Source organism: Rhincodon typus, chromosome 3 (genome assembly GCF_021869965.1).
Source record: "Rhincodon typus isolate 14 chromosome 3, sRhiTyp1.1, whole genome shotgun sequence".
Lineage (NCBI taxonomy): Eukaryota > Metazoa > Chordata > Chondrichthyes > Orectolobiformes > Rhincodontidae > Rhincodon > Rhincodon typus.
Window position 1 is genome coordinate 123,162,269 of NC_063334.1, and position 12,237 is coordinate 123,174,505.

The window sequence follows — 12,237 nt, forward strand, 5'->3', positions numbered from 1 at the left end:
GTCTTGAAATAGATATCGGTTTCAAGGCGGTCACTAGAGATGGAGACAGACTCTTCCGCTGTTACACTGGCCCCATTCCCCACCTCTTCCTCCACTACATCAATGACTGTTTCGGTGCTGCCTCGTGCTCCCACGAGGAGCTTGAACAGTTCACCAACTTTACTAACACCTTCCACCCCAACCTCACGTTCACCTGGACCGTCTCTGATACCTCTCTCTCCTTCTTGGACCTCTCCATCTCCAAGCCTGTGGAATTCTCTACCACAGAAAGCAGTTTAAGTCAAAACATTGAATGTTTTCAAGAAGGAGTTAGTTATAGTTCTTAGGGCTGAAGGGTATGTGAAGAATGTAGGAACAGGGGACTGAACTGGATGATCAATGATCACAACGAAGAGCAGACTGAAAGGGCCTAATGTCCTACTCCTGCTTTCTATTTCTATGCTTCTAAGATTGTGCGCCCCTTCATTCTGGACTCTTGTCCTCGGTACAAAATAGTTTCATCCAGGATGACTTTGTTCGTATCTAAGTCAACACGGTCAGTTCCATCTGGTGATATTGGGATTACCAGAACAAGCTGTGCGGGCCTGGACCATGTTGCTGTGGGCTGTGTGTTGCTCCTGAGTGCTGAGGTGATGAATGACCATCAGGTACCTGTAGTTGCACACTCTCCAGTTCACATTGTGTTTGGTGAAGCGGCTGCTCGACAGCGCAGGGATACCAGCCGCTTCTGCCAGGATCCCAACGTACGCATCCTCAACGGGAATGGGGCGGACCCAGGCTGCTGCCCTCAGGATTGCAGCAGCTGCATCCAGAGAGAGCACGTAGCCCACCCCACTCAGGTAGGGAGGGTAGCGCTCTTTCCCGTAGTCCCGCCATGACACATACCATTTGTTCCAGGGATTCCGGATGACTTCCCGCTTCTCGGGTACAAACAGAGAGCCGGCGTAAAGGCCAGTCCGGATCGGATTGTCCCGGACCAGAAAGCGAGGCAGCCTGTCTGTGTTTACAAAGCAGTCATCATCAGTTTTGAGGATGTATAGAGGCCGACAAGTGCTCACTGCCCACTTTAACCCGTGCATGACTTTTAGCGTAAGGTTTCTGTAAGTATCCAGGTAGTTTCCCACCAACACATCTTGGAACACTTCCCGCTCCAATTGGATTAGGTCGGCTGCCCCTTCTCCCATGGCCTGGCCAACCAGGAAGACCACTTGCCAAGGGAAGGCACTCTCCTCCCAGCCCAGCGCCCATGTGTTGCGAATGGCATTCCTACGGTCAATGTTGGGCTGGGCAGATGTCACAAGGACCAGGAGGACCTGCCCCTTCTGGCAAGGAGGTGGGTCATGCCAGCGGCTGTGCAGAGCCTCAAAGTCGATCCCGGAGCTCTGGTCGACGACCTCGTCTTCGTCATCCTCGCTCTTCACTTGCTTCAGCAGAGTGTGGGGATCTGACCCACCAGAGTCCTCAGTCAGCCCACGGGTTGCGTGGAAACTTAGCACCAGAAAAGCAGACACCAGGAAAGACGCAAGCACAAGAACTTTAAAGTAGGTTTTTGACCCCATTGCTTCAACACAAACAGTTACAAATGTCTGCACGCACAGAGGAAATATTCACCTCCAGACTGCTCCGGTTAAAGACATGAGAGATCCAGGTTGGTTTGTACAGCTTCAGCCTTACAGCCAGATGCGGAATACACAGGGGTCGAAACATTCCTAAACATTCCTCTCAACTGCAGGACATTTCAAAACATATCACAGCCTAAAGCAGGTCAATTCAAGTCAAATCTGGAAATGCTGAAATCACAGTGGCCAGCATCTGTGGAGAGAGGGGAAACATAATTAAGTGATTGAATGGATGATCTTTCAGTGAAACTGGAAGAAGTTAGGGACAGAATGGTCTTTATTTTAAAAAGGAAAGCAAAGATAAAGGGGTGATAGAACATAGAACACAGAACATAGAACATTACAGCGCAGTACAGGCCCGTCGGCCCTCGATGTTGCACTGACCTGTGAAACCAATCTGAAGCCCATCTAACCTACACTATTCCATTATCATCCATATGTTTATCCAATGACCATTTAAATGCCCTTAAAGTTGGCGAGTCTACTACTGTTGCAGGCAGGGCATTCCACGCCCTTACTACTCTGAGTAAAGAACCTACCTCTGACGTCTGTCCTATATCTATCACCCCTCAATTTAAAGCTATGTCCCCTTGTGCTAGCCATCACCATCCGAGGAAAAAGGCTCTCGCTGTCCACCCTATCTAATCCTCTGATCATCTTGTATGTCTCTATTAAGTCACCTCTTAACCTTCTCCACTCTAACGAAAACAGCCTCAAGTCCCTCAGCCTTTCCTTATAAGACCTTCCCTCCATACCAGGCAATATCCTGGTAAATCTCCTCTGCACCCTTTCCAATGCTTCCACATCCTTCCTCTAATGCAGCGACCAGAACTGTACGCAATACTCCAAGTGCGGCCGCACCAGAGTTTTGTACAGCTGCAACATGACCTCATGACTCCAAAACTCAATCCTTCTGCCAATAAAACCTAACACACCGTACGCCTTCTTAACAACACTATCAACCTGGGTGGCAACTTTCAGTGATCTATGCACATGGACACGAGATCTCTCTGCTCATCCACACTACCAAGAATCTTACCATTAGCCCAGTACTCTGTATTCCTGTTACTCCTTCCAAAGTGAATCACCTCACTTTTCCGCATTAAACTCCATTTGCCACCTCTCAGCCCAGCTCTGCAGCTTATCTATGTCCCTCTGTAACCTGCAACATCCTTCCACACTATCCACAACTCCACCGATTTTGGTGTCATCCGCAAATTTACTAACCCATCCTTCTACGCCCTCATCCAGGTCATTTATAAAAATGACAAACAGCAGTGGCCCCAAAACAGATCCTTGAGGTACACCACTAGTAACTGAACTCCAGGATGAACATTTCCCATCAACCACCACCCTCTGTCTTCTTACAGCTAGCCAATTTCTGATCCAAACCGCTAAATCACCCTCAATCCCATGCCTCCGTATTTTCTGCAATAGCCTACCATGGGGAACCTTATCAAACGCTTTACTGAAATCCATATACACCACATCAACCGCTTTACCCTCATCCACCTGTTTGGTCACCTTCTCAAAAGAACTCAATAAAGGTTTGTGAGGCACGACCTTCCCTTCACAAAAACCGTGTTGACTATACCTAATCAAATTATTCCTTTCTAGATGATTATAAATCCTATCCGTTATAATCCTTTCCAACACTTTACCCACAACCGAAGTAAGGCTCACTGGTCTATAATTACCAGGGTTGTCTCTACTCCCCTTCTTGAACAAGGGGACAACATTTGCTAGTCTCCAGTCTTCTGGCACTATTCCTGTAGACAATGACGACAAAAAGATCAAAGCCAAAGGCTCTGCAATCTCCTCCCTAGCTTCCCAGAGAATCCTAGGATAAATCCCATCCGGCCCAGGGGACTTATCTATTTTCACACTTTCCAGAATTGCTAACACCTCCTCCTTATGAACCTCAATCCCGTCTAGTCTAATAGCCTGTATCTCAGTATTCTCCTCAACAACATTGTCTTTTTCCTGTGTGAATACTGACGAAAAATATTCATTTAGCGCCTCTCCTATCTCTTTGGACTCCACACACAACTTCCCACTACTGTCCTTGACTGGCCCTAATCTTACTCTAGTCATTCTTTTATTCTGGACATATCTATAGAAAGCTTTAGGGTTCTCCTTGATCCTACCTGCTAAAGACATCTCGTGTCCCCTCCTGGCTCTTCTTAGCTCTCTCTTTAGGTCCTTCCTGGCTAACTTGTAACTCTCAAGCGCCCTAACTGAGCCTTCACGCCTCATCTTTACATAAGCCTCCTTCTTCCTCTTGACAAGAGATTCAACTTCTTTCGTAAACCACGGTTCCCTCGCTCGACCACTTCCTCCCTGCCTGACAGGTACATACTTATCAAGGACACGCAGTAGCTGTTCCCAGAACAAGCTCCACATTTCAATTGTGCCCAGCCCCTGGAGTTTCCTTCTCCATCCTATGCGTCCTAAAGCTTGCCTAATTGCCTCATAGTTGCCTTTCCCCCAACTATAACTCTTGCCCTGCGGTATATACCTATCCCTTCCATCGCTAAAGTAAACGTAACCGAATTGTGGTCACTATCACCAAAGTGCTCACCTACCTCCAAATCTAACACCTGGCCTGGTTCATTACCCATTACCAAATCCAATGTGGTCTCGCCTCTTGTTGGCCTATCTACATATGTGTCAGGAAACCCTCCTGCACACATTCGACAAAAACTGACCCATCTAAAGTACTCGAACTATAGCATTTCCAGTCAATATTTGGAAAGTTGAAGTCCCCCATAACAACTACCCTGTTACTTTCGCTCCTATCCAGAATCATCTTTGCAATCCTTTCCTCTACATCTCTGGAACTTTTCGGAGGCCTATAAAAAACTCCCAACAGGGTGACCTCTTCTTTCCTGTTTCTAACCTCAGCCCATACTACCTCAGTAGACGAGTCCTCATCAAATGTCCTTTCTGCCACCGTAATACTGTCCTTGACTAACAATGCCACACCTCCCCCTCTTTTACCACCTTCCCTGATCTTACTGAAACATCTAAACCCCGGAACCTGCAACAACCATTCCTGTCCCTGCTCTATCCATGTCTCCGAAATGGCCACAACATCGAAGTCCCAGGTACCAACCCATGCTGCAAGTTCACGCACCGTATTCCGGATGCTTCTGGCGTTGAAGTAGACACACTTCAAACCACCTTCCTGCCTGCCGGTACACTCCTGCGACCTTGAAACCTTATTCTTGACCTCACTACTCAACCTCCTGTACACGAGCTACAATTCAGGTTCCCATCCCCCTTCCGAATTAGTTTAAACCCCCCCGAAGAGCATTAGCAAATTTCCCCCCCAGGATATTGGTACCCCTCTGGTTCAGGTGTAGACCATCCCGTTTGTAGAGGTCCCACCTACCCCAGAATGAGCCCCAATTATCTAGGTATCTGAATCCCTCCCTCCTGCACCATCCCTGTCGCCACATGTTCAACTGCTTTCTCTCCCTATTCCTCGCCTCGCTAGCACGTGGCACGGGTAACAAACTAGAGATAACAACTCTTTGTTCTAGCTCTAAGCTTCCACCCTAGCTCCTTGAATTTCTGCCTTACGTCCCCATCCCTTTTCCTACCTATGTGGACCACGACTTGGGGCTGCTCCCCTCCCCCTTAAGGATCCCGAAAACACGATCCAAGACATCACGGACTCTGGTACCTGGGAGGCAACACACCAACCGCGAGTCTCTCTCGTTCCCACAGAATCTCCTATCTGTCCGCCTAACTATAGAGTGCAAGACTTAGTAACAATGCAGGTTTAAAAAAAAAAGAGACGTCCAAAAGAAGGTATAAATGGCTACGACACAATCAGTGCCCCGTCCCAGGAAATGGAAATAATATGAATTGTAGAATATGAAAGCTCCGAATTGCCCAAAATGAAAGACGTAGTGTTGTTCCTTGAGCTTAAGCTGAACTTCACCACAATAGTGTAGGACAGAGAAACAGTGCAGGTCTGTAGGTTCAGAGGGAATTTATGTTCCAAAGCACAGTTGCTTATAATGTTGGGGGAGTGAGAAAAAAAACAGGGAAATAGAACAGGTCAGCAAACTGCCACTTAGTAAAGGATGAGATTCCTCACATTTTCCCCCTCAGTCAGCAAGTTACTGAAGTAGTCCTATCTTTGCTGACCTCTGCCTGGCTCAGTGGGATAGATTTTTAAGGGAGCAGGAATGAGAGAGAGAAAATAATCAGTGCATTGGGTTAGAATGAAGTGGATTGTGCAGCATTCAACCATCAGCGTAGTGTCTCACTGATTGACAGGGCACATGCATACACAGGGCTCTGAAGCAGTAACTGTCGAAGGGCAGGGGAGAGGGGACTTAGCCAGTCATTGTGAATCAGTTGTCCTGATGGAAGTCAAGGACTCCTCCTGAAACAAATCAAAGATTCGGCCTGCCCTTTCTCCGCTGTTATTGGTATAAAAAGCAGCAAACACAGATTAAGTGCAATTGTTCTAGCTAGCCACTCTCACGTTGACTTTATAAATTTTAGATAATTTAGTATTTGTAGACTCTCCTTATAAGTTAACATAAGAAATAGGGTATTCGGTCCATCGATAAGATTGTGGTTGCTCTGAAAATTGTAATTTCCATAGAGGTGTTTCTGCCAGAAGTTCACATTCTCTTCAAGCAGTCCCATAACACTAATTAATCTTTGTTTCCTGACCAGGAATTGAATCCAAGCCACAGAGGTGAAAGTACCGATTCTAAACTATACACCACCAGGGAACATAAGAACTAGTGGCAGGAGTAGACAACTCAGCTCCTCAGCCGATCTCATTCCTCCTTAAGTTTACACAATGTCCTGGCATCCACTGATCTTTGGGGGAAGTGAACTCCACAGACTCATGACCCTTTGAGAGAACTAATTTCTCCTCATCTCTGTTTTAAATCTGCTATCCCTTATCCTAAAACTATCACCTCTCCTTCTGGATTGTCTCGCAAGGTGAAACATCCTCTCTACATCTGCTTTCCCAATCCCCTTTAGCATCTTACAGACCTCAGTTAGATCTCCTCTCATTCTTCTAAACTCCAGAGAGTAGAGGCCTAAACTATTCAAGCTCTCTCCATAAAACAAAAATCCTCACTTCTGGAATCGATCTAGTGAACCGTGAACCTCCTATGAACTGCCTCCAATGCAGATTACATCCCTCCTGAAGTAAGGGATCAAAGGGAAAGTGCAGACTTCAGAAATTATTCTGGTAAGGCTAAACTGTGTTCCCTCCAAGGCCAATGTGTCAGGCACAAAGCCAGTACAAACTCAGGCAGGAGTTTGTGCACTAACTTGTCGCAACCTCAGAAACAGCTTATAGTGCTAGTACTATTCATACAGCAGCTTCAGTATAACAAAACAAAGGAATCTCTCAGGAGCATTAGAGAGGAAAAGAAGATGCTGAGCCACATAGGGGCTGGAGATCAAACCATCAAAAGCCTGGTCAAAGAGGCAGGGAAGGAATTCCAAAGTGTATGGCCTAGCAATTTCCGAGCTGTATGACTCTATTACTGGCTCTAATCAACATTGGGTCTCTGTAGAGACTAGAGGACAAATGAGTACAGATATGTTAGTGGGTTGCAGGGCTGGAAAGTTTGAGATAGAGAAAGTCACAGCGATCTTTCAATATCGAAGTATGGTGTCATGAAGATGGAGAGAGGCGAGTGTGGGTGTAAACGGGATTTGGTGAGAATTAAGCACAGTATTGGAGTTTACAGGGTGGATTGTCAGAGGGGGTTGACAGTGCACTGACTGGTTGAGTGGTGTAGAGGCAGTGGCAGGAGCTGCTACAGAATCTGATAATGTCATGGTCTTAGCGATGGCTCAGGGAGGCTCAATGTGGGGACAAGTCCAACACCAAGGATGCAAATTGGTTCCGTTTCTGGTATTCACTTGTGGGACATGGGAAGTTGCTGGCTAACCAATATTTACAACATTGACAGACTACCTTAAAGGAGTCCTGAAGAAGGGTCATACCCGAAACGTTGACTGCTCCTTTCCTCCAGATGCTGCCTGGCTTGCTGTGTTCTTCCAGCCTCCTGTTTGCCTACCTTGGATTCTAGCATCTGCAGTTTTTTTTGTCTCTACCTTAAAGGAGAACGAGGCACAGGCAGCAAATACTGGCTCAGTCAGTGACAGCCAAGTCCCACCAGTGAATTTAAAAAAAAAAAACATTTTTCAGGCAGAAATTTGGGATCAATGGCTAGAGAATTCCGTCTGTGAGACAAATCTGTTCACCCAGGTCCGGAAACCTGGCTGGAGGCGCACAGATTCAAACATGCGGGCCGGGGAAGATTACAGTCAATTCACTGGGCAGACAGTGACATGCTCACAGAGTTAACACAAACTCTCAGGCAAATCCTGCTCAGACTTCCCACAAACTCACAGCAGCCCAGATACAGGCCAGCAGGCTGCACACTGCTCCCTGTCCATACCCACGCCAAGCCCCAGTACAAACCTCAGCACAGAGCCAGCAGAGGGAAGAGCTGCAAGGGCCTTTCTCACCCTCTCTCTGGTCCTGGTTTCACTTCTCACCGACAAGCCAGTCTCTCCAACTTTCTGCTGTCTGACGCACCCCTCCCCTGTGATGGGCAGCAAGCTGGCAGGCTCACAGCCAATAGTGTGAGGAGGCTGTGTGAGGAATTGTTACATTCCTGGGAATCTAGGACACTGTTTAACTGGTTCATTTGATCCTGGAGGGATAGTGAACTGCACTGAATTACCTCAATTTGGGAATTAATTCAATTTAAAATGAACATTATCACATGAGAAGAAGTTTATTTTAAGAGCTAAGAGGGTCAGAACAAGATTGTTGAGCCTTAATGTTCCTAAGTCCGAAGGGTTTTCCTTTACGGTGATATAGTCCACAGGTCTGTGTTTCTTAAAGGAATCTAACCTGTTTTATAACGGATTACAGAAGTTGCCTTGTTGTTCAGATTAAGTTTTGTTGTGAGAAATGTGAAACATACAAGCATGGCTGTAAACAAAAACACTGTCTGCCTCCAGCTCCAAATTGCCCTTACACAGCAGCTACAAGAGCAGGCCAGAGGCTAGGAATACTGCAGCGAGTAACTCACCTCCTGACTTCCCGAAAGCTTGTCCACCATCTACAAGGCACAAGTCAGGAGTGTGATGGAATACTCCCCACTTGCCTGGATGGGTGCAGCCCCATCAACACTTGAAGCTTGACACCATCCAGAACAAAGCAGCCTGCTTGATTGGCACCACATCCACAAGCATTCACTCCCTCCACCACCGACGCTCAGTAGCAGCAGTGTGTATCATCTACAAGATGTACTGCAGAAACTCACCAAAGATCCTGAGGCATATGACCCCCACCATCAAGAAACAAAGGCATTGCCTTCCAAACCCACGACCACTTCCAGCTAGAAGGACAAGGGCATCAGACATATGGGAACACCATCCCCTGCAAGTTTCCTTCCAAGCCACTCACTATCCTGACTTGAAAACGTATCATTGTTCCTTCACAATCACTGGGTTAAAAGCCTGGGAATTCTCTCCCTCACAGCATGGGGGATGTCTCTACACCAAATGGACTGCAGTGGTTCATGAAAGCAGCTCAGCACCACCTTCTCCAAGGTATAGCTGGTGACGCCAACATCCCAAGAATGACTTAAAAAAAAGTTCCTGGCACAATCAAGCACAAAGGTCCCTATACAAATAAAACCCAAACACAGCCCCAACACGAGCCCACACCAAGCCCCAGTACAAACCTCAGCACGGAGCCAGCAGAGGGAAGAGCTGCAAGGGCCTTTCTCACCCTCTCTCTGGTCCTGGTTTCACTTCTCACTGACAAGCCAGTCTCTCCAACTTTCTGCTGTCTGACACACCCCTCCCCTGTGATGGGCAGCAAGCTGGCAGGCTCATAGCCAATAGTGTGAGGAGGCTGTGTGAGGAATTGTTACATTCCTGGGAATCTAGGACACTGTTTAATTGGTTCATTTGATCCTGGAGGGATAGTGAACTGCACTGAATTACCTCAATTTGGGAATTAATTCAATTTGAAATGAACATTATCACATGAGAAGAAGTTTATTTTAAGAGTTGAGAGAGTAAGAACAAGGAGTGTTAAGCTTAATGTTCCTCAGTCTGAAGGGTCCTCCTTTACAGTGATACATTTCTCACAGAAATCAGACCTGTTTTCTAACATTAGAGGGCTGCCTTATTGTTAGGATTAAGTTTGGTTTGTCTGAAATGTGCATGGCTGTAAACCACCCAGTGTCAGCCTGGAACGTTCCCCAAAACACTTTCAGCCTCCAGCCCCAAACCCATTCACAGCCCCCACCGTAGCCACAAACCCACTCACTGATACCCCACCCCCAGTACCAAAGCCACATACAATCACCCCTCAAACCCACGCACAGCCCCCAGCACAAACCCACGCACAGCCCCCAGCACAATGTTGTAGAAGAGACCCAGGACAAAATGAATCCCCCACCAAGGCTGAAATAAACATACCAGCTGCCGTAGCCTCAGCTGAGAGTCAAACACTAACCACAACCACAGGTTCCAACTGCAGGAACCAAGTTCCTGTGGTTGAGCTGCCGTTGGTGTCAGTCACTGTGATGAACAACAAGGGCGATTATTCAAAGGACAGCACATCTCAGCATGTGGCCATGCTGCTTAAGAGTACACAGGAACAGAGCAACCGTGCACCCTTATGACAGACAAGCAGAACAAGGCTGGGAGTACAGGTAAAGACCCTGAGTGAGTACATTTTGCTGTCCAGCTGTATTCAGTTCTAAGGTGTGATGAGGGCGTTGGTTCCTTTGGGGAGTGCAGTCAGAGCCAAGAATCTGAGACAAGGTGCAGGGCTGGATGAACACAGCAGGCCAAGCAGCATCATAGGAGCCGGAAGGCTGACGTTTCGGGCCTAGACCCTTCATCATTCGCCTGCTGTGTTCATCCAGCTCTGCACCTTGTTGTCTCAGATTTTCCAGCATCTGCAGTTCCTACTATCTCTGATACAATTTTAACCCCACTGCGAAGCCTCCACAGAATCTGGGTCAGCTAAACTGTGCAGAATGGGCAGGGAATGACTGAAAAAGCAATGATACTAGAGGATTCAATAATTTTTTTAAAAATCAGACATGACTCTAGGATTTCATGTTGTTTTCCTGGTGCCAGACTCAAAAATATCACAAAGGCTGAAAAACATCTGAGGAGGAGCACCACGACCTGCTAGTTTCCCTTCAAGCCACTCACGTTCCTGACATGGAAATATGTCGCCGTTACTTCAGTGTCGCTGGGTCACTATCCTGGAATTCCCTCCCTAAGGGCATTGTGGGTCTACCTACAGCACATGGACTGCAGCGGTTCAAGAAGGCAGCTCACCACCACTTTCTCAAGGGGCAACTAGGGACAGGCAATAAATGCTGGACCAGCCAGCGACTCCAATGTCCCATGAGTGAAAAATGCAAGAACAAAAACAAAACCAGGTAGCATTATAGGGAGTGTCAATAGCCTTAATATCAAACCTGATAACCAGAGTAGAGGTACAGTGTGGATAATTTCTTAAAATGCATTCAAGAGAAATGTTTTCAAACAAGCCCAACAAGGAATCATTTGGGACCTAGTTTTAGAAAAATGGAGCTGGGCAGAAGCCAGAGGCCCTGAGGCAATACTCACTATCAGTGCCAAAGACACAGGCTAAAAGTGAATTGAGTTTCTTGCGTTTAAAGTTCAGAGAGCTATAATCATAGACTCACAGTATGAAGGGAGGATATCTGAAGAAATTAATAATATGAATCTCAACCTTTGGATTACTTCCAGCACCATGCATGAGTGAGTACAGAAGTAGGAGGATATAGCAGATGAATGTACGCAGAGATGGTAAAAGAGAGAGAGCTTTAGAGTCCAGAAAACCAGGAGCAGTTCTGGGGGAGGCAGGACCTGTACAGGTCAAACAGGTTGCACCTCATATGGATCAGGACCAACATTTTGTCAGGGAGGTTTGCTTGGATTGTTAGCGTGGGTTTAAAGGATAGACAATTGTACTGTCGATCAGTTAGCGGCCAATAAACGAGCAAATAAGTGCCAAAATCACTGAAAAGTGCAAGGTTTCAACTATCTTAATATCACCCCTAATGAATTCAATCCAAGAGATACAGAGTTTGCAGCTTTCAAACATATTTGGGAGAACTTTCATTAGATAATGCGTGACAAGCCAGACAAGAAAGGAACCATTCAAGAATATGGTTTTAAGAAATAAATCTGGGCAGCTGCCAACCCCAATGGGAGTCATCAATAGTCAGTTAGATTTGGAGTTGTTATGGAAACAAACAAGGGTAGAGCAGGATTAAAAGTTTCAAAATGGAGAATTGCCAATCGCTGAGATGCAATTTGGAAAATGTGGACTGGACATAGTGAATTGAAGGTAAACTGACATGGAATACATTAGGAAAACAGTGAGCAAATTTGAAGAGCTATTGGCAACTAAAATCAAAGAAATCCTGAAGACTTGTTTTTAAAGCGCATGCAGAACAACAGGCTACCTAAAGAAAGGGTTTGTTTAACTAGAGACCAGAATGTGACTTGTGTGTGGGGATGGATAGATGAGCATGCTTCTCAATTAATA

The 12,237-nt window shown here is 46.4% G+C and overlaps 1 protein-coding gene across 2 annotated transcripts; it reads right to left on the bottom strand.

Moving 5' to 3' along the window:
* Positions 1 to 327: 327 nt before the first annotated feature.
* Positions 328 to 9,432, bottom strand: LOC109924372 (beta-1,3-galactosyltransferase 1-like). 2 transcript variants are annotated; one of them, XM_048595086.1, is made up of 2 exons: positions 9,374 to 9,432; positions 328 to 1,812 (listed from the first exon to the last, which is right to left on the bottom strand). In XM_048595086.1, the coding sequence occupies exon 2, from the start codon at positions 1,557 to 1,559 to the stop codon at positions 537 to 539; it is 1,023 nt and encodes a 340-aa protein (XP_048451043.1). In that variant the 5' UTR covers positions 1,560 to 1,812; positions 9,374 to 9,432; the 3' UTR covers positions 328 to 536. The 2 variants fall into 2 exon arrangements, with proteins under 2 accessions (XP_048451043.1, XP_020379968.2); XM_020524379.2 differs by lacking the exon at positions 9,374 to 9,432 and adding an exon at positions 8,098 to 8,187.
* Positions 9,433 to 12,237: the final 2,805 nt, after the last annotated feature.

Bases quoted from the DNA above. Each gene is read 5' to 3' on its own strand.
- LOC109924372 (XM_048595086.1), bottom strand. From the start codon at position 1,559: ATGGGGTCAAAAACCTACTTTAAAGTTCTTGTGCTTGCGTCTTTCCTG.